General features: G+C 45.6%; 1 protein-coding gene across 3 annotated transcripts in view; it reads right to left on the reverse strand.

The window, feature by feature from the left end:
- Positions 1-25,450, reverse strand: part of ATP9A (ATPase phospholipid transporting 9A (putative)) — a 135,633-nt gene that overhangs the window by 49,432 nt on the left and 60,751 nt on the right. For all 3 annotated transcript variants that reach the window (XM_030839108.2, XM_060285539.2, XM_030839109.3), the window contains exons 10-14: positions 22,059-22,135; positions 20,375-20,535; positions 17,633-17,775; positions 16,545-16,657; positions 5,661-5,873 (exon numbers count right to left, since the gene is read on the reverse strand). In XM_030839108.2, the coding sequence (XP_030694968.1) occupies positions 5,661-5,873; positions 16,545-16,657; positions 17,633-17,775; positions 20,375-20,535; positions 22,059-22,135 (707 nt within the window). The remainder of the gene's footprint in view (positions 1-5,660; positions 5,874-16,544; positions 16,658-17,632; positions 17,776-20,374; positions 20,536-22,058; positions 22,136-25,450) is intronic.

Genomic DNA, 25,450 nt, shown 5'->3' on the forward strand with positions numbered 1-25,450 from the left:
TCTGTCTCATTTCCCCTGGGAGTTTACTGTACAGGCGGGGGGTCGGGGGGGTGGGGGCAGTGCCCCCCAGGCTGTAATCAATAGCTGAATACAGACACTTCAAGGCTTCCCAGGCGGAATGTGCACAGGAAACAAATTTAGGAAATCCTGCTTTCTGTTACAGGAAATGAATCCTAGGCCAACTGGTAGAAATTACTCCAGGAGCTCCAAAGTAAAGAGGATACTGGCTTCTGTATGTATTCCATCAACTGACCTTGCCCGCACCAGCCAGGTTTTATTGATATAGAATTTCAAAGGTAAGATTCTAGACCCAGCCACTCCTACGTGGAATCCCACAGGGATCTGGAAACAGTACAGCTTTCTGAAAGATTGCACTGGAACTAGATTTAACCTATTTTCTGTCAGACGGTATATTTACATAAACAGATTTATATTTTGAGGTACGCATCTTTTGAAGTAGTTTAAAAGGCTGGTGAGTAAAATATTAACAGTGGTTATACCTTAAGTTAGTAGGACTATGGTTTACTTTTTCTTCTTCTCTACATTTTCATATATTCTATCATAAACATGAAATGACTGTGTAATAAAAAAAATAAATAAAGCTGTGGGGAAAAGGAAACCAAGAAAGTAACACCGACCTCTGTGAAGACACCAAAGACCAAAAGAAAATACCCTTTTTTAAAAAAAAGCAAACTGCTATTCAGAATCTTAGAAAAACAAAACAAATCTGAATCCAAAGGCAATTAATGGACAGCAGAGATAAAGGGCTCTTCTCTTTAACAAAAAGGAGCTGAAAAGCACACAGCATTCCATGGAAGATTTACCTTCATGGAAAAATCTTTGCACAGCCCTAAAACAAATATATCAAAGTTCAGTGGGAACCAGGGGTGTGGGACAGGCATTAAAGACCGTCATATATGCATGTCAATAGCCAATCAGAGCCCAGAGGCACAAGTGCTGATCGGATCACCAACGTTTAATTTAAATTCTATGAAATACCCACAAGCTACTGGTCCCCAGTCCGTAACTACCAAAAGTCTGGTCCTTTCTCACATGGACCCTTCAATGGTATCATCCTCCCATTCCGAAACGGAAAGGCGAGATCAAGCAGACGAACCCTGGTTAAGACACGGTGACAAATATGACCAGCTTCCGGTTCCAGGGCACACGTCTCAGTAGGCTCACCCACACCTATCCCCCACCTCCCCCTTCTCTCTGCACACAATTCCCATCTCAGAATTTGGCCAAGGGTTACCAGATTTTTCACCCCCTAAAAAGCCTGGTTCAAATATCAATGGTCAACAGAGGAACTGGGCTTCACAGCTTGAGCTCTTCCACAAACACCAAGCAGATGAGAAGGAGTCGTCTCCCAGGGGACACATTCCATTGCCCCAGAAAAGGAGGAAGAAGAGACTGGGCAGGGAAAGACACACCCAAGTGTCCTGCCATTTCTGATCTTTGGAAAAGATTCTAACTGTGCCACCCTCCCCCCACCTCCGCCCGCACGATCACATCAACCCCTGGTTCACGGATATTCTCAGATGAGTCCAGACCTCCAAAACACTTCACGTACCAAAGAAGCCCGTCCCTCCTTCTTAAAATGAACAAAAATCATCATCATCATCATCATCATAACTGGGAGTCCTTGCAACATTGGTGGAAGAGTAAAATGGTTAAAAAAAAAAAAAAAATCCCGGGAAGCACTCTGGTAATTTATGTCATGAGCCTTAAACATACTCATTCAGTTTGACCCACAGGATTTACTGACCACATACTAAGGGCCTCACAACACCCTCCTGTGGGTCCCACGTCACAGACACACAGTGGGGATAAGGAACCCGCTCAGGCAACTGTCTCACTCCTGCTGCCCCAAGGGGTGTGAGCTGCTGCCTTGTTTAACGTAGACTCCACAGTGCCTGGCTCATGGGAGGCACTCAAAAATACCTGGTGAATTAGTGAACCCCGTCACACCATTTCTAGAAATAGCAAGTGTAAGGATACTCACTGCAAATGTTTATAAACACTGTTGCTCAAAAATAGAAATAACCTAAATTCCAATAATACGAGAACAGTTGAAGATATTAGGGTCCATACCGTAGGCAGTGAATCTGAAAAACTGTGTAATGTTCAAGAAAATTGAGAAACAGGTATGATAAAATATTAGTGAAAAAAGAACAAATATAGGCAAAACCCATAACTATATTAAAATGCTCATTTTTTTACGAAAAAAATACATGAAAACCTAGTGGAGGGGCTATATATCAAATGAATAAAAATTAATATTTAGTGGTTTCTGAAAAATGGTTTAGTAAAAGGATTAAGAGTTTGGGCTCTGAAAACAAACTCCCTGGGTTAAAGCCCTGACCCTGTCACTTAGGGGACTGGTGCTGTAACATAAGTCAGCCACAGAAAACGGCAACTTTACCAGGAGGAAACCTGGGAGACACCACCTTAGCCAAGAAACCTAAGTTAACATCTCCGAGACCTAGACACGCCAACACCATGCGTCTCTGGATACCCTGCACCGAGGACAGCACCAGAAATGCATAACCTGAGTCAACATCATAAGAAAATGTCAGACAAATACAAACTGAGGGACATTCTACAAAACAGATAACCTGTATTCTTCAACAGTCAAGGCTGTGACGGTCAAGGAAAGCTGAGGAACTGTTCCAGGTTAATAGAAACGCCAGATGGTCCAGGGGTTATGACTCCGAGCTTCCACTGCAGGGGGACATAGGTTCGACCCCCGGTTGGGGCACTAAGATCCCACATGCTACACGACTTGGCCAAAAAGAAAAATTAAATTAAAAAAATAAAAATAAAAGAGACACCAGAGGCAGTACAACTGAATGTGGTGTGTACTCCTGGACTGGTTATTGATCTGGGGAAAATATTTTTTTCTTTTTTTTGTAAAAAAAAAAAGTGAGTGGGACAGCTGATGCAATTTTAATAAGATCTGCAAGTCAGATAACAGTACTGTATCAACGTTAATTTCCTGATTCTCATAAATGACCTTGTTTTGTAGGGAGATATTTAGGAAAGTATTTTTAGGAAATATTTAGGAATAAAAGGGCATCACGCCTGAAGCTTACTCTTCAAAGGTGAAGAGGAAGCAAAAGCAGAGAAGGGTTCACATTTGAAGAATCTGAGTAAAGTGTTGGTAAAGGGGACGTCTTTGTGTTCATTTTACAACTTTTCCAAAAATCTGAAAGTATTTCAAAATTAAAAAGTCTAAAAAAAAAAAATCCAGGGAAGATGTAAAAATGTAATGTACAGCACAGGAAATATAGCCAATATTTTATAATAACTTTATATGGAGTATAATCTCTAAAAATATCAAAGCACTCTGCTGTACTCCTGAAACTAATATAATATTGTAAATCAACTATACTTCAATTAAAAAATAATAAGAAAAGAAAAGCCACTATACTTTGAACTCTTAAAAAAAAAACAAAAAACTAGGAACTTCAGGCTAAGTATTTAATCTCTCTGTCCTTGACCTTTCTCTTCTGAAAATGGGGATAATCATAGTACCTCTTAGTTGCTGGGAAGATTTAATGAATAATACACAGTACTTCAAATGGGACCTGATGTGTACCAAATACTCAAGGGAAGTTACCTATTGTTATCTTTTATGAGTGAAGTTGAAAATAACCCATTTCCCTCTTTATATTCTTCTGAAATTTCCAAATTTTCCACACTACAAAAAATTGCTTCCATAATCAGAATAAAAGTTTTTTTTTAAGGAAAGAAAAAAGGAAGGAAGACTGGAAAGGAAAAAAAACAAAATGTTAACAGACTAGTAAAACACGGACTGTGTCTTAACTACACTCAAGTCAGGGGGCAAAGGACATGATACCATTTTCATGCTGGGCGAGGGAGTGCTCTGCCTACACCTACACAAAAGGCGTTCCTATCATATGGCACCCTGAGAGAAAAAGCAGTGAGGGGCTTCTTACAGAAAACACTACACAGGCAACTGTATTACCAGGTCCTATGCTCTTGAACACAGAATTACACGAATCCTTTCAGCTTTAGCAAGAGTTGATGCTTAGATACAAAAATATGTGGCTTACCAGACTTCATCAAAATTTAAAACGTCCACGTTTCAAAGGACACCATCAAGAACATAAAAGATAGAATGGGGGCTTCCCTGGTGGCGCAGCGGTTGAGAGTCCGCCTGCCGATGCAGGGGACACGGGTTCGTGCCCCGGTCCGGGAAGATCCCACATGCCGCGGAGCGGCTGGCCCCGTGAGCCATGGCCACTGAGCCTGCGCGTCCGGAGCCTGTGCTCCGCAACGGGAGAGGCCACAACAGTGACAGGCCCGCGTACCGCAAACAAACAAACAAACAAACAAAAAGATAGAATGGGAGAAAATATTTGGAAATCATATATCTGACAGGAGGCTTTTATCTCAAATACATAAAGAACTCTTACAACTCAATAACAAAAAGACACATAACACAACTAAAAGTGGGCAGAGGGCCTGGATAGACATTTCTCCAAGGAAGATATATAAAGGGGCCAATAAGCACATAAAAAGATGCTCAACGTTATCAACGTTATTAACCTTTGGTATCAGAAACACAAATCAAAACCACAATGAGATTTCACTTCACACTCACTAGATCGGCGAGAATCAAAAGGAGGGACGATGACAAGTGTCGGCTAAGATGCAGAGAAACTAGAGCCCTCATACCTTGCAGGTGGGAATTTAAAACGGCACAGCCACTTCAGAAACAGTGTGGCAGTTTCTCAAAAGGCTAAACATAAATTTAACGTGACCCAGCAATCCCTCTCCTACACGTACACCAAGAGAAATGAACACATATGTCTGCGCGAAAACCTGGACACGTGTTCATAGCACAATAGCCCCCCAAAGAAAATACACACACATATATATATATATTATATACATAGAAAATATATCAACAGTCCAAATGTTCACCAACCGAAGACTGGGTAAACAAAACACAGTATTATCCCTTCAATGGAATATTGTTCATCCATAAACAGGCATGAAGTACAGACACACGCTACCACGTGGATGAATCCTGAAAATACACGCTAAGTGAAAGAGGTGAGACGCCAAATGTGTGTGTGTCTTTCCACTTGTATGAAATGTCCAGAACAGGCAAATCTACAGAGATAGAAAGTAGGTCAGTGGTTGCCAGGGGCTGGAGGGAGGGAGGGCGGGAGTCTATGGGAATACAGGCACGGAGTGCTTCCTTTTGGGTTGACAAAAGTGTCACAAAAATCGATTCTAAAACCGACTGTGGTAATGGTTGCATAACTCCGTGAATATACTATTTAAAAAAACCACTGACCTGTATGTATCTGTCACACGGGCGATTGTATGGTATGTGTATTATATCCTAATTAAGCTGTTTTTTAAAAAAGGAATGTGGTTTCATGGGACCTGTGCCCCTTATGCGCTGCCCGTCTGAACCACAAACAAGATCTCTCGCTGCTTCCTAACTCAGGATGTATCTCAAGTCCAAGGCTACTCCTTCTAGAGGAAGATCAAGGGCTGCAGGCATTTGCCAGCCTGTTTCCCTAGCGGCCCAGCATCGCCCCGGAACCTGCTGCCCTGACAGGTGGCCCCACCTGGAGCAGGTGGGAAATGGGCAGGGCATCCCGCATGCCGGGGCTTACCTCGTCCGGGCTGGACGCCTGGTACACACGGCAGGAGTCCTCGTACTGCTTCTCCGCCTCGGCCTGGTCGGTGACACCGCTGGACTCGTACACGGGGGTGACGTTGTGGCACAGCGCGATGGCCTTGACAGCTTCGTGCACGCGGGTGCCCATGGTCCGCCGCACCTTGGTGGTGAGCGCGGGGCCCTTCTGAGCGGGCGGGTCCTGGGATTGCTAGGAGAAGAGGAAACCAACGAGGAAGATGACCAGAGACACGGAAGGACCTTGAGAAGGAAGAAGAACGACCCTGCGGAGTCGCTGCTTCTCTTTCAGCTGCTCTAACACACGTCACTCTGGGGGTATCTCCAGTAACACTGCCATGAGGGCGTGCGAGTCAGGGATCCGGTCATGGGCGTTCAGCCAAAAACAAAAATGCAAAATAAATCGAGGAAAAAAACGACAGCTTGGTGAATGTGGGTGATGCTACCTGGGGACCTGGGAACGCGCCTTCCTTTGGGTGGTGCTGGGGGCCTCTGACCGAGTGGGGGCCCCATTACACTTCAAGTGATGCGGCTGCTTCAGACCAGGGCGTCCGGACCTCGGCACTGCTGACATCTGAGGGAGATAATTCTCCGTTGGGGCTGGCGGCAGGGGGAGAGTCCTATGCACAGTGGGATGGCTAGCAGCTTCTCTGGCCTCCATCTACTAGATGCCAGACGCAACCCCCAGTTGCAACAGGAGAACAATACTGTCTTCAGATGTTGCCAATTGCCCATGGAGACCAAAATCATGCCCGGTTTAGAACTGCTGTTTTAAATGGACATTCCTCTCAGTTTAAAATTGAAGACAGGGGGCTTCCCTGGTGGTGCGGTGGTTAAGAATCCGCCTGCCAATGCAGGGGACACGGGTTCGATCTCAGGTCCAGGAAGATCCCACATGCCGCGGAGCAACCAAGCCCATGCGCCACAACTACTAAAGCCCACGTGCCTAGAGCCCGTGCTCCGCAACAAGAGAAGCCACCGCAAGGAGAAGCTCACGCATCGCAACAAAGAGTAGCCCCCGCCCGCCGCAACTAGAGAGAAAAGCCCACGCGCAGCAACGAAGACCGAACACAGCCAAAAATCAATAAATTTTTTTAAAAAATGAATTCAACAGTATGGATGGGGACTCTAGGGGGTAACGAGCAACCAAGGGCAGGTCCGGGGAGCATATCAGTAACAACCAGAAAGAAGCCTGGCTGGCTGGACACACTGCAAAATGGTACCTAGAAGTCCACTGAGGGTAGATTTTCAAGAGTAAACTTAAATGTACTCAAGCTGTGCCTTCCACACTGGCCATGGACCCTAACTCTTGTCTAAGAAGCAGTTCTGTTGCTTACACAGCCCTCATCCGTTCCTTCCTTCATACCTTTCAACACACAGCTTGGCCTCCTAATGGGTTAAGGTGGGGAAAAGGTTTTGAGCAACAAGGTAAAAAGAGTACTGAAGGCTGAGAAATCTGAGCCTGCTTCTCGGGTGGGTGTGAACAGCTGTGTGACCTTGAGCAAGTGGCATCTGCCCTTTTCCCGCAAATGGGAGGAGTGGGCTAGGGGGTGCTTTTCACCCCACGTGCTGAGTAGAGAAATTCCGAGAAACCCACTCAGCACCATCAAACGTGGAGGACAAGCAACCCCATACCCATCTCTGTTACACACCGGGTACCATGAAGGCCTAGCTTTGAATAAAGGGGTTCTACTGCCTTAAAATACAATAAAAAATTAAGACCACTAGAGAGAGACCACTTGTCAACAGTCTATGAGTTAGTGTTCAATAAAAAACACTCAGGTGCCCTCCCATGACCCACCTGATTAGCCTCTCTGTCCAACCTCCTTCCTGCCTCAGGGCCTTTGCACTTACGGGACCCACTTCCTAGAACACTGTTTCCCACATCCCTGCAGAGCTAGCTCACTCCACCTCATCATTCAGGTCTCCATTCAATGTTTCCTCCTCAAAGTCACCTCCCCTGAGCCCCCTAATCCATGCTGCCCCCTGTGCCCACCCCACTGGGAGCCACGCTTCTACATTACCATGTGTGTTATTGTCTCCACTGGCTAAAACTGAATCCTTTACCTGATAATTCTCCCGTTAGACCATGAGAACAGAGAGCTTGTCTATTGAATTCTAGTACCAAGGGCCGTAGTAACTAGCAACAGATATTTGTTGAACAAATGAACAACTTAATATTCCTAAGATACTGGTTAGAAGTCCTCATTTGTCATGAACTTTTTTTCCATTTCTAAGAAGAAATAAATATCAAAATCGACCAACATCAGTTCCAGATTTTAAGTCACAGTTTAGGACAAAAGACCTACAATAGTCTTCCTGCCTCTACAACTGAGTCTCGGAAGCTGGAGATGTTTGTGAAGTTATTGAATGCTGTGTTCCATTAAAAACATATTTTATCCAACAGAGCAGAAGCCATCCGATCTTTTAGAATGAATCACGTTTCATACCCATGAACACATGGTTGCCCAAAATGGAGAACAGATGGGTTATGAGAAACAAGAAAACGACTTTCATTTAATTTTTTAATACTATTTTTAGCAGTGGCATTATACTCCTCAGGTAATTAGACAATTACTAAATTATTCTGGTCATGCAGGCACACACACTGCTCCGGCTTCCTGCTCTGTTAACCTCTGGTGTCAAGAGGACACGAGTTTCACTTCCAGGCCAAAGGGCACGGCATGGTAACAATAATTAGAGTAATATATCAGAACTACAGTTTAAATGAATCATTATTTGCCAAGTGCTTTTAATCATAAAGAATTTAACTTTAAAATTATAACGAGGACTGAAGATTTACAGAAAGGTTCCCTCTCCGGGAGAGACTAAATCGAGAACATTTTTTCTAAACTCTGTAATTTATGTTCTAGCCATGGACGCATGTCTTCATTTTTTTGCCCACATTCCCCAGCACCTGGACCAAATTATTACTTAACATTAGGAGCAATAACAAGACCTTTGACAAAGTAATTGCTCTGGCTGGCAAGTTTTAGTTAACAGTGGATTTGAATGAAAGGCTGAGTTCAGGGCATCTTCCACAAACCTTCGGATTTTATAAGCAATCTGATTCTGTCTACAGAAGTCAAGTATTTCCACTCATATCTCAAATGTGGGATAACACAGAGCTTTGGGGTTTTGCATTCCAGGTGAAACCACACTAGGGCAAGGCAAAAGAGAGAAACAGCCCAGAGTTTTGCAAAGACCTCACTCTCAGATCAGGGAACCATTTGACAACAAACTAGAAAATGATGGTGATTGAACTGGACCAACATCACAGGCAGACTGGTTTACTATCTCCACGTTCATTTCTCTCTCTCTTAAACTGATACCTATCCCACTTTCCTACTGTTTCAGGGAAGAGGGGTCATAACCATTGATTCTGAAATTCTCTTTTAATTTGCAAATAAAAGGCTTGTCCACACACCAAATGGCAATCCACATATATCATGAAGGCACTGGTAATTACCAGGAGCTCAGCTAGTATTCGTATTGAGGCCCAGTCCTCAAACATCCTCACATTCCCCATATGGAAGAGTTTCACATTGTACAGTGTTTATCTCTAGCCTCCTCCCCATAGGCCCTTTAACCTACACACATTTCTCCTTACTTAAAAAATACCAGGGGAAAATAAAAACAGATGTGGTATCCACAGAGACAGGTTACAACTCTTTTTTCCCTGGGGGGGAACCACTGGCCCTCTTAAGGAGGGAGGGCAAAATAGCCCCATGGGAGGTCAGAAGTTGGGTGAAGAATCAAGATCTCCGTATACAAAGGCCTCTGACTTGGGCCCTTCGGTGGATATCTCGCACCTTGTGTTGTTTTGGTCATCCTAGGGCAGCCCAGCCAACAAATGAGATATGGAGATTCAGTGAAAAAAACGGGCCTCCATTTCTCATTAATAATCCATGGCAGGGACATTTCCCAATGAGAACTCCAGCCTGTATTTCAGGAAACAGTAATACAGAAATTAAATGCCGAGCCACCGTGAATATCAATTTTCTTTCCAAATGCAATGAAAACATCACCCCTTACGAACACTCATAATGTTACCAGATACGATGGATGGGTTGCAACTGGTAAAAATACACTATTGAAGAGAAGGAATTCCTGTTTCAATAGGCCCCCTTCACTCCCCAAATTGAGCTCAGAGCTGGTAACTCATTAACCTCAAAGGTCCACCTCCACAGAGACAGGCTTAGAGCTACCACTTCCAAGTGAATCAACTGTCTTACACGCTAAGTGACTGCATAAACACAACACAACGTTTACTGCTTAACAGTACACAGCTTTCCGCACGACAGAGGCAACAGATTTCAATTCGTTGAAACTGAACGATGTATTACACAGGGGTTCTCAACTCGGGAGACTTTGCCCCCCACTGGGCAGCATCTGGAGATACTCGAGGGTGTGACAAAGCAGGTGCCGGGGGAGTGTGCGACAGGCATCGAGATGGTAGAGGGCAAGGATGCTGCTGAACACCCTACAGTGCACAGGGTGGTCCCCACAGCAAAAAATTATCCAGCCCAGATGTCAATATGCCAAGGCTGAGAACCGGACATGAAGCCACTGCCACCGTAAAACCGGGGTTAGGATGGTGAGGCCAAACTGTGCGAATGCTGAATTGGATACTGTCAATTTAACATTTGGATTTTTCGCATGAATTTTGAGTTTTTTAAGTACTGCATTACAGTATGATTTGTCTTGATGACGGCGTTTTCTTGCCATCTCGATAAGTTTTGCTCCCTGGGTGCATGCCTCACTCTCCTTAACCCTACCTAGTCCTGGCCCTATTATAAAACCATTAAAAAGGATCATAATCATGACATGTGTGAAAAGAAAGAAGCTGGACAGTGTTATTCCAACAGTGGTTCTTAACCAGAAATGCCTCTCTGAATAACCAGTAAAGATTTTAAGAAGTATATATATATATATATATATATGTATATATATATATATGTATATATATATATATATACACACACACATATATATATATATGCTTGGGCCCCTGACACTTAATAGAGTAGGGCCCAGGCATATATACATATTTTTAAACTTTACAGTTTTGATGCTCAACTCTAGTTCAAAAGAATTACAAAAATATGATGCCTTCTTGTTGAAAAGAAAAAAAGGAAGAGAGAGAGAGAGAGAAACAAAGTACACATCTCCACAGACACAAAGGCAGAGAAATAGCTTGGCATTTTATATACCCAGGTGTTAACACTGGCTATCACTGAGTGATGTGAATACAGGTGATTTCAGTGTTTTTTATTTGTACTTATCCATGTTGTTTATTTTTTCTGCAGGAAAAAAAAAATGTACCCTAAGAAAGTATTAGGAATTTTTTAAATCAGTAAAAAACAAAGTAAGCTCTGTGTCCCAGAGAAAAACACAACACAAAAAATTCTTCCTCGAGAAAACGTAACCTTCTCTGTTTCCTATGGATGCAGAAAGCAAGAGGGACACTACCTGGGACACAGCAAGCACTGACAACCCAATGCATCCTGTGTGTATATATCTTGTGCAGGAAAGTAAACCGCAAACTCACACATTCACCAACATACTCATTAAAAAGAAGAGGAAAAAAATGCTCAGTAAATTCCAACTCTAACAAATACTAAAACAATATCAGAGACAAAACGTTAAGTGAAAAATCACAGTTCACAGATCAAAATATGTGAAATAAGGTGAACTATGTTTTTTTGAAAAATAAGAATTCACATGTACAAAACAGCCTAGAAGAGCGCTCTTGGTCTTGGGCTTCTCTGACACAGCACACCACGAGCCCCCCACTTCCCACACTCATCCATTTTTGTTCAGATACATATATTAATAAAAGTTAAAGATATTTCCACTTGCTGAGGGGAGTAAAATAAAATAGATGACTATATATTCCAGGTAACAAAGAATATTCGTCTCAAAATACTTCAAACGTGTTGAGAAAAAATTTAAGTACCTTCCACACGTGTATATTTAAATTGTATAAATATTGTATTGTGCATTATGAAACAACAAAAAAATTCTAAAATGATGTGATAAAAATGAAAACAGCATATTTCACAGAATTAGCTGATACCTCAAAATAACATATACTCAGGGTAAGGGGCACTGAGAATTATAAATTTTAAATTATAATTATGTAACTTATTTAAAATTATAGATTCAAACCGTCATATCTGTCATAAGGGGCATGAAGCGCTGACACGTGCTGCAACCTTGGGGATGCCATGCCAGGTGAAATAAGCCAGGTGCAAAAGGTACTGATTGATCCCCTTCATCTGAAATGTCCAGAACAGGCAAACCACAGACACAAATAGTAGACGGGTGGTTGCCAGGGGCTGGGGTAGGGGTGGGAGTCTTAAGAGATCGGGGGTCCCTCTTTGGGTTGGTGAAAACATTCTGAAATGAGACAGCAGTGACGACTGCACCATGTTGAGAATATACTAAAAAACGCTGACCTGGACACTTAATGGGTAAATGTTACGGTTTGTGAATTCTCTCTCAGTTTTTCAAAGGTGCCAATAAGTAAGTGAATAAGGCAGAGGAAAAATCATCACATCTCCTTAGCCTGTCATGGGTTTATCTCATAATGTGTCGGCCATTTCCTTGTGGTTTACTTGGGCTTGTATTGATCGTCTGGAGTTTCCCTGCAGGAATCTTGTAAAGCCACCTGCCCTCTTTCCTCTTTACGAGATTACTTTAGTTAAATAACATCCCTAAAACCAGTCACCTGGACACTCATAAAAGACAATCTGAATTTCAATGTTCTGAAAATAAACAATCGCAGAATTCCAACTCCTTTCGCAGGACACCTCAAGGACTGTGCCTGATAAGAGTTCATCTGATATATGGAGTGGGGGTCCCAGGGTCAATCTTAAAGCTATTAGTAAAGTTTAAATTTTGCTGTAATTTTGAAGATGAAAATGAAATGTGAATAGACATTCTAATCTTTTCCTCCTGCACCTCAATGGGTCTCCTGGCAAACTCTGTTTTGGAGTCCACAAATTTAGACACGGACATTCTGAAAAATAAGGACGAACCTCAGATGTGCAGTAGCTATTCTCAAACTCTGTTTTACTTTGGAATCACCTGGTTCACTTGTTAAAACTGTAGGTCCACGCACCACTCCTAGAGATTCTGTCTCTGTCCCTAGCGATCTGAGCCAGGAGTTCCAAATACTCTACCTTAGGAGACACTGTTATAACATCCTATTATTAAACTCTAAAAGTCAGATGAATGGCTGCAGTGGGCTCGGGAGAATCATCTGGGGTGGTGGTCTAACACTGGATTGTGGGGATGGTTCCACAACTTTGTAAATTTACCTAAAAAAATCACTGAATACTACAGTTAACATGGCTGAATTTTACGGTATGTATGTTATACCTCAATAAAGCTGTTTAAAAACCACAGGAGAGCCTTCGTACTTGTCATCATAAAAGTAGTCATGTGTTTACCGCAGGGCTTTTCGATATCCCGAGAGAAGGATGCACGTGGCCTCAGGGGGTGGAGTGTGCACACCAGCCTCGGTCTTTCCCCATCACACTCAGCTACTTTAAACCCAAGGCCGGGACGGGCAAATCCATTTACGAGCTTCCGCTGAGGAAGGGTGATGAGTTAAGAGTCCATGTTAAGGACTTCCCTAGTGGCACAGTGGTTAAGAATCTGCCTGCCAATGCAGGGGACACAGGTTCGATCCCTGGTCAGGGAAGATCCCACATGCCGCAGAGCAACTAAGCCGATGCGCCACAACTACTGAGCCTGCGCTCTAGGCCCCACGAGCCACAACTACTGAGCCTGCATGCCACAACTACCGAAGCCCGCAAGCCTAGAGCCAGTGCTCTGCAGCAAGAAAAGGCACTGCAATGAGAAACCCGCGCACCACAACGGAGAGTAGCCCCGGCTCGCCACGACTAGAGAAAGCCCGTGCGCAGCAACAAAGACCCAAAGCAGCCAAAAATTAAATAAATAAATAAAAACTAAAAACAAAAAAGGAGTTCACGGTAAGAACTTTTAAGACTTTACACAGTGTTATCTGTGCTAAACCAAAAATGGGCTACAAAAGCTGAACTACACAAATATCCTGAGAAAGGACGGCTTCTGTCAATACCACAAGCCCTTAAAAATACCACCAGCAGTGCACTTCCCTGGGGGCGCAGTGGTTGAGAGTCCGCCTGCTGATGCAGGGGACACAGGATCGTGCTCTGGTCCGGGAAGATCTCACATGCCGCGGAGTGGCTGGGCCCCGTGAGCCATGGCCGCTGAGCCTGCGCGTTCGGAGCCTGTGCTCCGCAAAGGGAGAGGCCACAACAGTGAGAGGCCCGCGTAGTGCAAAAAAAAATAAAAAATAAAAAATACCACCAGCATAGGCAGGGGTGTGCCTCCTGCCGGGGTGCACCCCAAGGTCTACGAAGCTGTGTACCGTGACCGTCGGCAGCCAGCACCACTGAGACAGGGCTGAGAGGCAGGCGGGGTTCAGCCAGGTGCTGAGAAGCATTACGATCCACACACTGGCCCCTCAAGAGGGGACCGAGAGGCACTGGGACCGACGGTTCAGAGGGAAGAATATTCCCAGACACAGAAACGAGGCTGCTCACCTTGCCCTGAATGCTGCCGGCAGGGGCGTAACGGGGTGAGCGGGAGGAGAGAGCGAACAGCGGGAGAGGTGGCAGCAGGGGATGCAGGCCTTGCTGGACCACGTGGAAGCCTCAGACCCTGCGAGGGAGCTGCCAGTACGAGGGTGATCCTGTGCTCCCAGGAGGGAAACAGGGAAAGCCTGCAGGGGGGTCACTGCAGACAGGCAGGCAAGGGAGAGTGTAGTTCCTGTCTAGAGAGCGAGAGGGGATGAAGACGAAAGGCCAAACAGGTGATCTGGGGGGAGCAGGGCCACGACTGAAGGCAGGCGGTCACGGGGCAGGAAGCAGGGGCACTTCCCAAATCCCTGGACGGAGCTAACAGGGTAAACGGGAGTGGTGCTTCCTAAAACAAGAACAGCTTAGAGAAGCCAGCGTACAGGAAAAATGTCGGGATGGTGGGTGCACCGTCCTCGCGACCCACAAGCGGTGATGCCAGGTATGCAGGTGTATTCCAGGGTGAAGCTCCTGGCCGGGCTGACACAGACATGGGAGGCATCAGCTTCAATAAGGTGACAGAAGCTGGATAAGACCGGAACCCCCTAGAGAGTGACACACAGAGCCCAGCATGGACACCACGTCACCTCACAGAGGAAGACGGGTCAGAGAGAGAGAAAGGAACCAGGGGCTGACTGTGGCTTTTCCTCTCAGTCCAACCAAGTCCTTGTGACTTTTTAAGAGTCTTAAAGTCCACCTCTGAAGAAGGACAATGGACCATTTGGGGACAAGCCACGATGCCCACACAGGGAGCCTAGAAGAATGAATGACAAGGGCTTCGTGGCTGGTAGCAGGTGATGACGTGATATGGATCAAACAAACTGTTCTCCACTTAAAATCCACCCCCACTTCCACACTATCCCCTCCCCTGCCATTTTCAGGAGATACCCCGGAAATCCAGGTGTGCAGGCTAACGAACATTCCGGAAAATTAAATGTTGAGACTATAATTGTATCACAAAGCATTTAGACAGTCCACCTCTAACTCTTACACAAGAATACATTTTTAATTGGCCTTCTGACTATGGAATCATTATCTATTTGGACAAATTTAAGCAAAACATGGCCTTTTTATTCTATTGCCCCCAAACAAGTGTCATGATATGTAGCTGGTCTAATGCAGTCCATCTTAGCCCTGGGTATGTCTCAGAATTACCAAGGGATTTGTTTGTTTTGTCATCTTTCTTTTTTTGTTTTTTTGCGGTACGCGTGCCTCTCACTGCTGTGGCCTCTCCCACTGCGGAGCACAGGCTCCGGGCCCAGCCGCTCCGCGGCATGTGGGATCTTCGCGGACCAGGGCACGAACCCGTGTCCCCTGCATCGGCAGGCGGACTCTCAACCACTGCGCCACCAGGGAAGCCCACTGTCATCTTTCTTTTAAAACACAGGAGCCCAGACTCTCCTGTCCTCTTAATGAGTCAGAATCTCTAGGATAGCAGACCCAAGTTAATGTCTTTTGTTTTGTTTTTACTCTGTTTTTAAAACATCGCCAGTAATTCTGATGAGCAGCCAAGGCGGGGGACCCGCTGGTCTCATTTTACAGGACTCTTAGGACACTTACAAGTAATACCTTTCTCTAAAAAAAAAAAATGACCGGTTTTGAAAAACCTTGTAGTGGGGGGAAAATCAGGAACAGATAAGTTGACCATCATCTCTGATAATTTCTTCCATGAGACTGCCGAGTTGGAAAGAGATGAGGAACTAAAGCTGATCGGTTATACCGTGATTATGTCACAAGCAGCCCATTAATTATGCTGTTTTGGCTCATAACAGGGGAAAAGGAAAAAGTAAGCATGTTTGTAAACCTGAAGGAAAACCAACCATCAGGTTCTCAAAGTTCTTTCTGGCACCAGTTACTAGCAAATAATTTTTTCTTATGTTTTCCCCAGTATCCATTAGTATTTCAGTAGATTAACCCTGGGGATGAGGAAGATGGGGCAAAAACCTCAAATGCAGGTCTATTCAAAACGTGAAGCATTAGTGGTTGCCAGGGGTTTGGAAGGAAAGGTGGGGTTGGGGGAAGTGAGGAGTGACTGACTGTCCATGGGTACAGGGCTTCCTTTTGGGGTGATGAAGATGAAATTGACTGTGGTGATGGTTACACAACTCTGAGTATACAAAAAAACACCAAACTGTACACTTTTAATGAGTGAACCATATGGTATTATGACTTCTTCTCAATATAGGTGTTAATAAATGTAAAACTTGTTTGGGTATCAAAACAGAAGGCTTTACCTGGGTGTAAATACTAAAAATGTGGCTTTGTACTTCATCCATTGAGTCGAGGCCATAGGCCACGGTGCCTAGATGGAGCCGTTTGAAAACCATCTCATTCTGGGTAAGAGTTCCTGAAACACAAGACAGATCAGTAACTGCCTACAGCCTGGAGCTCTTATTATTATTAACAGTAATGGTAGCTATTTGGCTTTTTTTTTGAGAGTTTACTATATGTCACAGACTGGTTTCAGCACTGCTCCTGCTGGACACCTGTGATATTTTGTCAGCCTGGAATCCCAGAATTTCTTCTGAAAATAGAACCCCAGGTTTCCAGGGGGAATTATCACCCTCATTCCCTGGGATGGTCCAGAGGAAGCGTCAATCAGGGTGCCTGACTCATTCCATTGGCCAAGAGGGCAGCACGTGACATACATGAGGCCAATCAGATTCTATCTTGAAGGAATCTAAACCTTGAGCAGAGGGGCATATCAACAGAGGATGAGTCGAGTCAAGTCAGGAGACCATCCCAGGGGTCCTGATGCTGACACAGCCAGAACTTTCCTGGTTCTTCTTCTTCCTGAAACCTAGTTTTGCTCTGATTTCCCGAATCTTTGCAATAGATTCTCTTTTATCCCATGCTCACTGAATGGTAGAGAGGAAGCTAAAACCCAGGTCTCCCCACTCCACACTTGCTCTCAACCACTACGACAACCTCGTAACTTGACAGATGTTAAACTGTGGAGCAGTATTTTGAGGTGTGGTTTCAAGGTCAGGACGTGAAGCCAGACTGTCTGAGTTCAAAGCCTGCTTCTGCCACTATGTGCTCCTGACAAGTCACCTAACCACCAAGTCACTTAATACCCCCGAACTCCCAACACCGGGGGAGGATTAAGTAAGTGACTATAAATACCCAGAATGGTGCTTTTGTACATAATGAGCAGGAAGTAAGGCTGTGCTGCTATCGTCATCATCATCACCAAATAGTCTGTCATCATCAAAAGATGAAGAAAATAAAAGTGCAGCAGCATGCATCTCTAACACCTCCAGAAAGAGATTCCAGGCACCTTCCTCGACCTTGAATCCTGCGAGGGCCACAGGAAACTCACCGGTCTTATCTGTGAGTAGGTAGGAAATCCTCCCCAGCTGCTCGGGAATCGTGCTGGAGCGAACCACGGTCCCGGGGATTTTCGAGTCCCTGCGAATCACCCAGCTGTACACGATCTTGCCCATGTCCAGGTTCACACGCAGACTGTCAGAGAACCAGAGCACACAGGTTAACGGGATAAACGTAAGACTGCCTGTATCTCAACAAGGACTCTAAATGCACATCGTTTGTGCCATAACATCTGGAATCACCCCCTGCAGAAGCACACTGCTGGGGCTGAATCCACAGATTCAACACCACTATCAAATTTCCATGAAGCGATTCTGTTACGGACCAAAATAAAATATAAAAATTTAAGATACTTTTAAAATATCGAAAAGGTAGTTGTTTTAGCCTTACTTAAAAAAAGAAAAAATAGTAGTCCTCTGAGCTAATGTATTTTTGATACCTTATTCATGGTTTACATTGTGGTAAAATATACATAACATCACATTTACCATTTAAAGCATCTTAAGCGTACAGTTCAATGATATCAAGTACGTTCACATCGTTATGGGACCATAATCACCATCCATCTCCAGGACCTTTTCATCTTCCTACACTGAAATTTTATACCCATTAAACAGCAGTTCCCCATTTCCCCTTCTCCAGCCCCCAGCAAGCACCATTCTACTCTCTGTCTCTACGAATTTGACTGCTCTGGGGGTCTCGTACTGTGGAGTCACACATGATCTGTTCTTTTGTGTCTGGCTTATTTCACTTAGCATAATGTTTTCAGGGTTCATCCATGTTGCAGCATGTGTCAGAATTCCCTTCCCTTTTTTTCCTTCCTTTTTAAGGCTGAATAATATTCCTTTTTATGTCCTATACTCATTTTTTTTAATTAATTAATTTATTTATTTTTGGCTGTGTTGGTTCTTTGTTGCTGCACACGGGCTTTCTGTAGTCGTGGTGAGCAGGGGCTATTCTTAGCTGTGGCGCACTCGCTTCTCATTGCGGTGGCTTCTCTTGTTGCAGAGCACGGGCTCTAGGCACGTGGGCTTCGGTAGTTGTGGCTCGCGGGCTCTAGAGCACAGGCTCAGTAGTTATGGCGCACGGGCTTAGTTGCTCCATGGCATGTGGAATCTTCCCGGACTAGGGCTCGAACCTGTGTCCCCTGCATTGGCAGGCGGATTCTTAACCACTGCGCCACCAGGGAAGTCCCTGTGTTATACTCATTTTTTTTTGTTTGTTTTGGTTTTTTTTGCAGTACGTAGGCCTCTTACTGCTGTGGCCTCTCCCGTTGCGGAGCACAGGCTCCAGACGCGCAGGCCCAGCGGCCACGGCTCACGGGCCCAACCGCTCCACGGCATGTGGGATCCTCCCGGACCGGGGCACGAACCCGCGTCCCCTGCATCGGCAGGCGGACTCCCAGCCACTGCGCCATCAGGGAAGCCCGTTATACTCATCTTTAAATATTTCATTGCAAACAATAAAAAGAAATCTTCAAATTCATTCATAATCCTATAAACTGATTAAATTGCTAACTATTTCACTGGCTAGCCCTGGCCCGTATGCAGATTCAATGCACCGATTTTCAGTTGTTGTAGACAGAACTCTAAAGACTACAATTATACACAACATTACAGCACAAACACTCTTCTGTTAGCAGTAAATTAGACTTATTTATTCTTTGAAACCATCATCCAGAGCACACTAGCCTGGGGTTCAATCTCCTTCTTCTAGTCACGTTGTTGCACCAAAACCACAATCTCTGCCTTCGGAGAAAGACAAAGTCTAGCTGGGATGATGTAAATACACAAAAGGGCAGGACAAAATACAGGGCAATAGATCAAGTGTAAGAGAGAGATTATAAGCACTAGAAGTCTGAGGGAAAGAGATATGGCTTGTTTTATAATTATTTACTGATCATTTATTATGGGGAAAAAGTAGAAACAAGCATCCAACAATACGGGTCTAAATAAATTATCAGGCATAGAATACATACTACAGCAGTTCTAATAAATGACGGTGTGCAAGTATATTTGATGTGAAAAGTTATCTGCAGCACATACTTTTGTTAGGAAAAAAAGGGGTGGGTGGGAGTGGATTCTTATGTAGAGCAAATTCTCCTTTTTCTAAAATAGAAAGCCATCTAGAAAACATATATCCCAAAACATTAACAGCAATTTTCACTTAGTTGTGAGATTAGAGATGATTTTTATTTTATTCTTTGGCTACTGTGAATTTTTTTTTCTACTATGACCATCTATTACTTTATTATATATATATGTATATGTATATGTATATATATATATATTTTTTTAACCATTTATTCAGCCTTCAAATGAGCTAGGCAAACAATTGTCTGGCATGTGCCACCAAGCTTCCACTGCTAATCAAGCCCCGTGAGTCCTGTCTCAGGCTCAGAATCCTTCCCAACACAGCACTCCCACCAGTCACCACCAACCTCCTGGGGCTGGTAAATAAGATGAAACCTAAATGGCATGTCCAGTGTACACTGAGACTGGGCAAGGCCAGATCTTTTGAGCAGAGCGTAATTCCAGAAAGGATGGTTCAGGGAGGAATGTGCCCATCCAGTGCTCCGGCCAGAGCGCCGCCTACACTCCTGACCCTGCCTGTCCTTGGTCATCACTCTACAAAAGGGCCCAGCTCCTTCTCAAAACCGCAAAACCATGACCTTTGGATGAAGAGAGAGAAGCAAAGGTCGCAGCACTTAAACACAAGCTTGTTCTCTGCTTACCTGATGGGAATGATGTTGGAAAACAAAAGGAGGAAGCGGATGATCTGTAGGTACCAACGTCCGGCGAAGTGCTGGAGGGCGACCATGACCAGAGACACCACCACCAAAGCTCCGAAGAGGATCTTTGTTAGACAGTTCACTTCCAGGTCAAACAGGCCAATCTGTGGGACAGCGCACAGGGCGAAGCTTGTGATTCGCTGGTGCAACCCACAGCCCGCCCGGAGAACGGGTCCTTCCCCCGTGAACACCTCTACCTCGGGCAAGACCGTGGGCTCCATGGATCCCCACATCTTTGGGTGAGAACGCTGGGCTCCACAGGCTGACAGACATCCAAGGGACTTCAATGAATCCGATTTCGATTTTTTCTTAATGAATTTAGATTTAGCCTTGGAATCACATAAGTGGGTTACTGCTGCCTTCAGCGATGCTGTGCACTGCGTGGCCTCTACCATCCTACACGGCAACCTGTAAGATGACTCAGTCCTACGACTCTGCGCAGCGCACCACGCACTAATTCCCTATGGCCTGGAAATTCAGGGCACACACCACTGGTGGCCCCTGATTTTTAGGTGCTGCATTCGTGAACGTTAGTATTTTAATGACTACATACTTATTTTAATGTATATTCTTTAAAAATGGAACCAGCACATGAAACCCATCACTTCGCAGAAACGTGGCCCCGGATACAGCTAAAACATCAAATAGGTGACATTTATAGTTGTAATAACGAAGGTCGTCATGGGGGTTGTAATGGCAGGGTGAAATGATTCGCATCTGTTCACAGCATTGACAAAGAAGACCGCTCTGCAATATTCTGACTCGAAGAAACTGGGGGAGGGGTGGAGCTGGGAGGGAGGGTGCCGGTGGGAAGGGAGCAGTAACAGGGCCATCAGGCAGACTGCAGAGCTGACGCCGCTTGCCCTGCCGCAGCAGCTCAGCGTGGGTGTGAAGCCAGGTCCACACAGCTTGGCCAGAGCGTGGTCCTTCTCAGGCCATTTCTCCTCTATAAGATGAGGCTGCAGAGCACCTGTGCTCACAGGCTGGCGTAAGGATTAAATGAGGTGCAGTGAAGGATGCCGCACAAGACGTGGCAAACAGTAAGGACTCATCAGTTCATTTTAAAAGCTTTTAAAACGTTATGTATTCATTTACAAGCAGTCCTTGTTTAACTGCCGTGAGCTTAGCAGATACTGAGGTTTTTTACAAATTGAAGGTGTGTGGCAACCCTGTGTTGCCAGAGGATAAGTTAGTATTTTTTAGCAATAAAGTATTTTTAAATAAGGTATGTACATTGGGTTCTTTGACATAATGCTTTTACTGCACACTTAACAGACTACAGGATAGTGTAAACATAACTTTTAAACGTACTGGGAAACCGAAAAATTCATTTAACTTGCTTTGTTGTGATACGCACTTTACATGGCGGTCTGGAATAGAACCATCACCTCTCCAAAGGTTGCCTGTACATACGAACACATATTCATGTACTGTGCGTATGTATCTATATCTACACATGTACCTCTGCACATACACGGACGTGAAAAGATAGTCTGTGTAAATGAAGTCACACTGTCAGGGGTTCCTGTTTTTAAATCTAGCTTCTCACCCCACCAACGCCAATCATCAAACTACATCAGGTCAGAAAGTTCTGGCAAGGAAACACATCCTGTGACTCTGTACGCACCTTACTTCGAGGATTTGAGGTATTCATGACACTCCGGAGTTCTCTGCCCGTGTAAAGAACGACACCCACAATAGTACCTAAGGTGAGAAAAACGACCCAAAGACATGTGAGTACAGACAGGCAGGCTTATAGACAGAAGAGTCCTACCCGCTTGAGGAGGAGATTTTCTCAAACCAGTATCCACACACTGTGAGATGCTGCAAAGTTTACATCGGGGCCAACCGAGACCTATGTCCGCGCTGAGGGCAGGAAAGCCCCTAGCCACATGTGGCCATTCACATTTACATACAATTAAAATGAAATAAAATACAGTCCCCCATTTTCACTAGCCACATTTCAGGTTCAACAGCCATATAAGGCCAGTGGCGGCCATACAGGGCAGTGAAGATACAGGACATTCCCCCTACTGCTAAAAGTTCCACTGGTCAGCGCTGGCTTGTGGGGTCCGGCAGCCTCCGATAGCAGGAACGGTGGTAGAGACTTCCAGAGGTGCCTAGAACTTCATAAACAATTATGGAAACTTATGAACACACCCCTCTTATTAGAGCACGTTCTTCCCAGGGAGTCTGATTCCTTTCGGATTCGGTGTGTAACTAGAACATTTGGGGGATGTCTGTCCAGATGACAATTCTTTCCTGAGAACTTCCCCACCCGCTCTTTTCCATTCCCCCCAGCATAATTAAAAATAAAAGATATCAATTCTTGTAAACAATTTATAGAAGAAACACAAATGACCAATTAACATTAGAAAAGATGCTTCATCTAGTGAAAAACCAAAGAAATGCCAAATAAATCATTTTTACTCCCATCCTATTAATAAAAATTCAAAAGATTGAGAACATTCCGTGTTAGCCAAGAGGTGGGGGAATGGACTCTGTCATGTACGCTGTTGGCTGAGGTGTCAATTGGAATAGCCTATTTTGGAAGGAAAATTGGAAATATCTATCAAAAACGTACATTTGTCTCCCCTTTCCAGTGTGTGCCTGGAAAACACTCCACACAGAGGGGAAGACGGAGAGTCAAGAAGGAAAGCAGGACACCGGTAACCACGGAGAGAGGTGGGTACCACGATGAAACGAGCAGAGGACAGACAGGAGGGCACCGGGGAGGCTGCCGGCATGTGCTGGGCGGCCAGGGACGCTGTCTCTGAGTTGAGGACATCTGAGCTGAGACTTGAAACATGAGAAGGGGCAGCCCTGCCAAGCTCTCAGGAAAGACCCCAGGAATACAAAAAATCTGGTCTCTCTGCTGGATAAAGAAAAGCCCTAACCTTCTCTCTGCTGGCCCCTCACTCTTGGAACACCAAAGAGGTTTAAACAAAGTTGGTAAAAGAGCCCAACCCCAGACGAAGCGCTGGGGCTGTGTCTCCTGGCGGGAGACACTGAGGTCCCCCACGACTTGATGCACACAGCGTTCTGCACAGTGCAATTCCCTTCCAGAGAGGCACTCAGCAGATGGCGGGCCGGGGAGGGCGCCTGCCCACTCCTGGGCAGCTGGCAGCTCCCGTGAGCGCAGGCCCATCCCCCCAGCAGATGGTCGGACGGTGGGAGCCGAGCCTGGGCCGAGTAGGGACAGCTGCATGGCCGTGGCACTCATCCCGGGGCAGACGTGGGTCGGTCTCAATTCCCAACATCCAGGGTTTGAGAGGGTCCTAATATCAGGGGCCCCCAAGGACAGCATCCTCCACTTGGCACCAGGCAATCTCCACGCCTTCAAAGGCTACTGGAAATGCCCTTCCCTGCAACACCCCCTGTGCCCAAAAGCAAAACTGTCTCCAGGAGATGCGAACCCTGGCCTCAGCCGCCACGAGGGAGCACAGCAGCAGCACAGAGCTGCACTGCTTTGGTCTGCTCAGGGCTCTTAAGGTTTTGAATTAGGTGTCAACTTTCAAATGCAGAAACTTTCGTATAAAGCATAGGGATTTCCAGCTTCTTCTGGAAAATCAGAAGACCTGGTGCCACTGCCTGCTCGGTCCTCACTGTGTCACCAGCAGATGTTGAGCCCGGCCGCTCCCTTTAGCCGGGCCCCTGCTCTCCGCTCATCACGGTCCCCACGTAGCCCCTGAAGACCTCCCAACCCATGCCCCTCCACCCCCCAGACCTCTGACCCCTCTTTCTAGGCTGTGCCCCCTGCGGTCCCCCCTCACCCTCACCACTCTTATCCTCACTCTCACCCTCTGCCTCCTGCCCGCCACGGCAATCCTCTCCACCTGCTGGCTGGGGTCTCCCACCGGCCAGGCTACTGCGGTCAGGTATTCCCCAAGTCCTTTGGAACCCTCCAGAAGAGGGCGGTGCTGGGGCCAGACCTACACTGTGACTCCTCTGACCCCACCCACCACAAGATAAACCACGAACCCCAGAGAGAGAGTGTTCGACACATTGACAGCAACTACACGCTGTTCTGACGTTCGAGCCTGCAATCCCGGGACAAGCCCCAAGGAACAGGGTACAGACCAGCTGGGCATTATCAGACGCCCGTGGCGTGACCTGCATGCTGGTCACACACAGCAGGGTCACAGATCCATCTGCTACAGATTGCGGGTGGGGCCAGGGGGACAAGAAACTGGTCCCCCTCCACAGAGAGTCTGAGAAGAACTGGGATCCACAGTACCCAGGCTCCTTCTCTGCCAACACCTCCCTGGCCTCCCCCACCCCCTTCCCTATCTTCGCCCCAGTGACTCCTCAGCTTAGCAGCACAGTGTGGGGTTACCACGGCAACTGCATCCTCTACAGACTGATGCCAGCCAACGCAGCTGGACCCTTAGCATTGCCTGGCAAGCTTTTTAATTCTTTAAATTTCCAACTGATAACAGCTGAGTGACCAAGACACAGGAGTTAGGTTCTAAAGGGAACAGAGAAGCAAAATCTCATATAATTAAGATTACTCCTGATGGCTGCTCCTGGAGTTGAGCCCCAGGAGGAAACGGCTTGCATTTAATGCCGAGTTTACATTAGAAGCAGAGCGCAGTCAGACATCTACTTGGTGAGAAGCAGGGGAAACTGAGGCCAGCTAAGGAAATGGTAACTGCCCAGCTCCTCAGACTCACTCGAAAACACACGTTCACTGCAGGGCGTGGCAAGCAGTGCCACTGGATCAGGAACCGCCACTCTCTCTCCCTTCCCACATCGCCAAACACAAAGAGGAGAATTCAGACAAGTGGAAAAATGCATATTTTAACTTCACAGTACATTTCTGATGAACTGTTTGAAATCTTTTTTCCATCTTCAAGATCCCAATTTGCCTTCCATTCTCCTCCTCCCAGGAGATGATCTCTCCAAGGCTGTGTGATCTTAGGCAAGTCGCTTGACCTCTCTGAGACTCAATTCTTCATTCCATTAATTGTCCTCATTTAATGTTGTGAGACCAAAACAAGAGAACAGAAGCAAAACACT

The sequence above is a fragment of the Globicephala melas genome, chromosome 15, assembly GCF_963455315.2.
Source record: "Globicephala melas chromosome 15, mGloMel1.2, whole genome shotgun sequence".
Lineage (NCBI taxonomy): Eukaryota > Metazoa > Chordata > Mammalia > Artiodactyla > Delphinidae > Globicephala > Globicephala melas.